Source organism: Lynx rufus, unplaced genomic scaffold, assembly GCF_022079265.1.
Source record: "Lynx rufus isolate CCGP_SWC_20201006 ecotype Redwood Valley unplaced genomic scaffold, mLynRuf1.p SCAF_8, whole genome shotgun sequence".
NCBI classification, from domain to species: Eukaryota; Metazoa; Chordata; class Mammalia; order Carnivora; family Felidae; genus Lynx; species Lynx rufus.
Window position 1 is genome coordinate 68,424,521 of NW_025814896.1, and position 1,549 is coordinate 68,426,069.

At 44.5% G+C, this 1,549-nt stretch overlaps 1 protein-coding gene across 1 annotated transcript in view; it reads right to left on the minus strand.

Moving 5' to 3' along the window:
- Positions 1-245: 245 nt before the first annotated feature.
- Positions 246-1,549, minus strand: part of FSHR (follicle stimulating hormone receptor) — a 168,370-nt gene continuing 167,066 nt past the window's right edge. The window contains exon 9 of the mRNA XM_047069182.1: positions 246-1,470. Within this exon, the coding sequence (XP_046925138.1) occupies positions 246-1,470 (1,225 nt within the window). The remainder of the gene's footprint in view (positions 1,471-1,549) is intronic.

A 1,549-nucleotide genomic window follows, 5' to 3' on the forward strand; every position in this document is an offset into this window, starting at 1 on the left:
AGCACTGTGAACATCATAAAGCATAAAACAAATGTATTGTTTTAATTATGAATGTTGTTACTACTTCAGCTTCCTAATCTATCATATGGAGTAATAGTTCCTGAGCAATTTACCTTACAGGTGTGCTAGGAAGATTAAATAGGATGAAGTATGTAGAGTACTCTGCCAGCTATGCCATGGCATATACTTCAAAAGTGAGACTTCAGTTATCCTTTGACACTGAGATACATTTTGCACCTAATGTTTTAGTTCTGGGCTAAATGGGTTAGAGGGACAAGTGTGTAATTGGTAACTCTGAGACCTGGAGGGCAGTGGCCATTTCTTGGATGGGAGTTGTGGGCAGTGGATAAAGTTTCTGTTCTGTAAGTTTGGGCTTGCATTTCATAGCAACCAAACCTGCTCATCAAAATGAAGAAATCCCTTCGGAAGTTCTTAGTGAAGATGGCATAGAGGAAGGGGTTGGCACAGGAGTTGATGGGGTAGAACAGGACCAGTAGGATCTTTGACTTGGACACAGTGATGAGGGGCACCTTGAGGGAGGCAGAGATGGCAAAGAAGGAGATGGGTGCCATGCAGAGGAAGTCTGTGAAGATGAGCATAGCCATGCGCTTGGCGATCTTGGTGTCACTAGAGGAGGACACGATATTGGGGTTTCTCACTGTGAGGTAGATGTGAGCATAGCAGCCACAGATAACCACAAAGGCCAGGACATTGAGCACAAGGAGGGACATAACATAGAGCTGTGACAAGGGGCTGTCAATATCCATGGGCAGGCAGATGCTCACCTTCATGTAGCTGCTGATGCCAAAGATGGGAAAGAGGGCGACCGTGAAAGCAAAGATCCAGCCTAGCAGCATGATGATGGCAGCATGGCGGAGCTGTACTTTGCATTCTAGCTGCATGGCATGGGTGATGGTATGCCATCTTTCCAGTGTTATGACTGTCAGGGTATAGACTGAAAGCTCACTGGCAAAGACTGTGAAAAAGCCAGCAGCATCACAGCCTGCTCCAGTTTGCCAGTCAATGGCATAGTTGTGGTATTGGCTTTTGGTGTAGATATCAACTGATGCTATGAGCAGTAGGTAGATTCCAATGCAGAGATCAGCAAAGGCTAGATTGCACATAAGGAACCGGGGAACTGTGAGTTTGTATTGGCTGGTTATCAGGATCATCAACACTATGATGTTCCCTGTGATGGCCAGGATGCTAATAAACCATATCAAGACCCTTAGAATATCATACCCCATGATATCTTCACATGGGTTGAATGCATCTGGCTTAGGGGAGCAAGTCACATCAACCACTTCATTGCATAAGTCATAGTCAAATTCACTGTACATCATGTCAAATCCTTTGGTGTAACTGGATTCCTCGTCTTCTGCCAGAGAGACTCTCTGACCCCTAGCCTGAGTCATATCATCAGCTTCTTGCCTTAAAATAGATTTGTTGCAAATTGGATGAAGCTCAGAGCTAGAAAAATACAAAAAGGAACAGAATCAACATCTTGGATCCAGAAAGGCAAATACATCTGTTTTTGCACAGGGTGGAA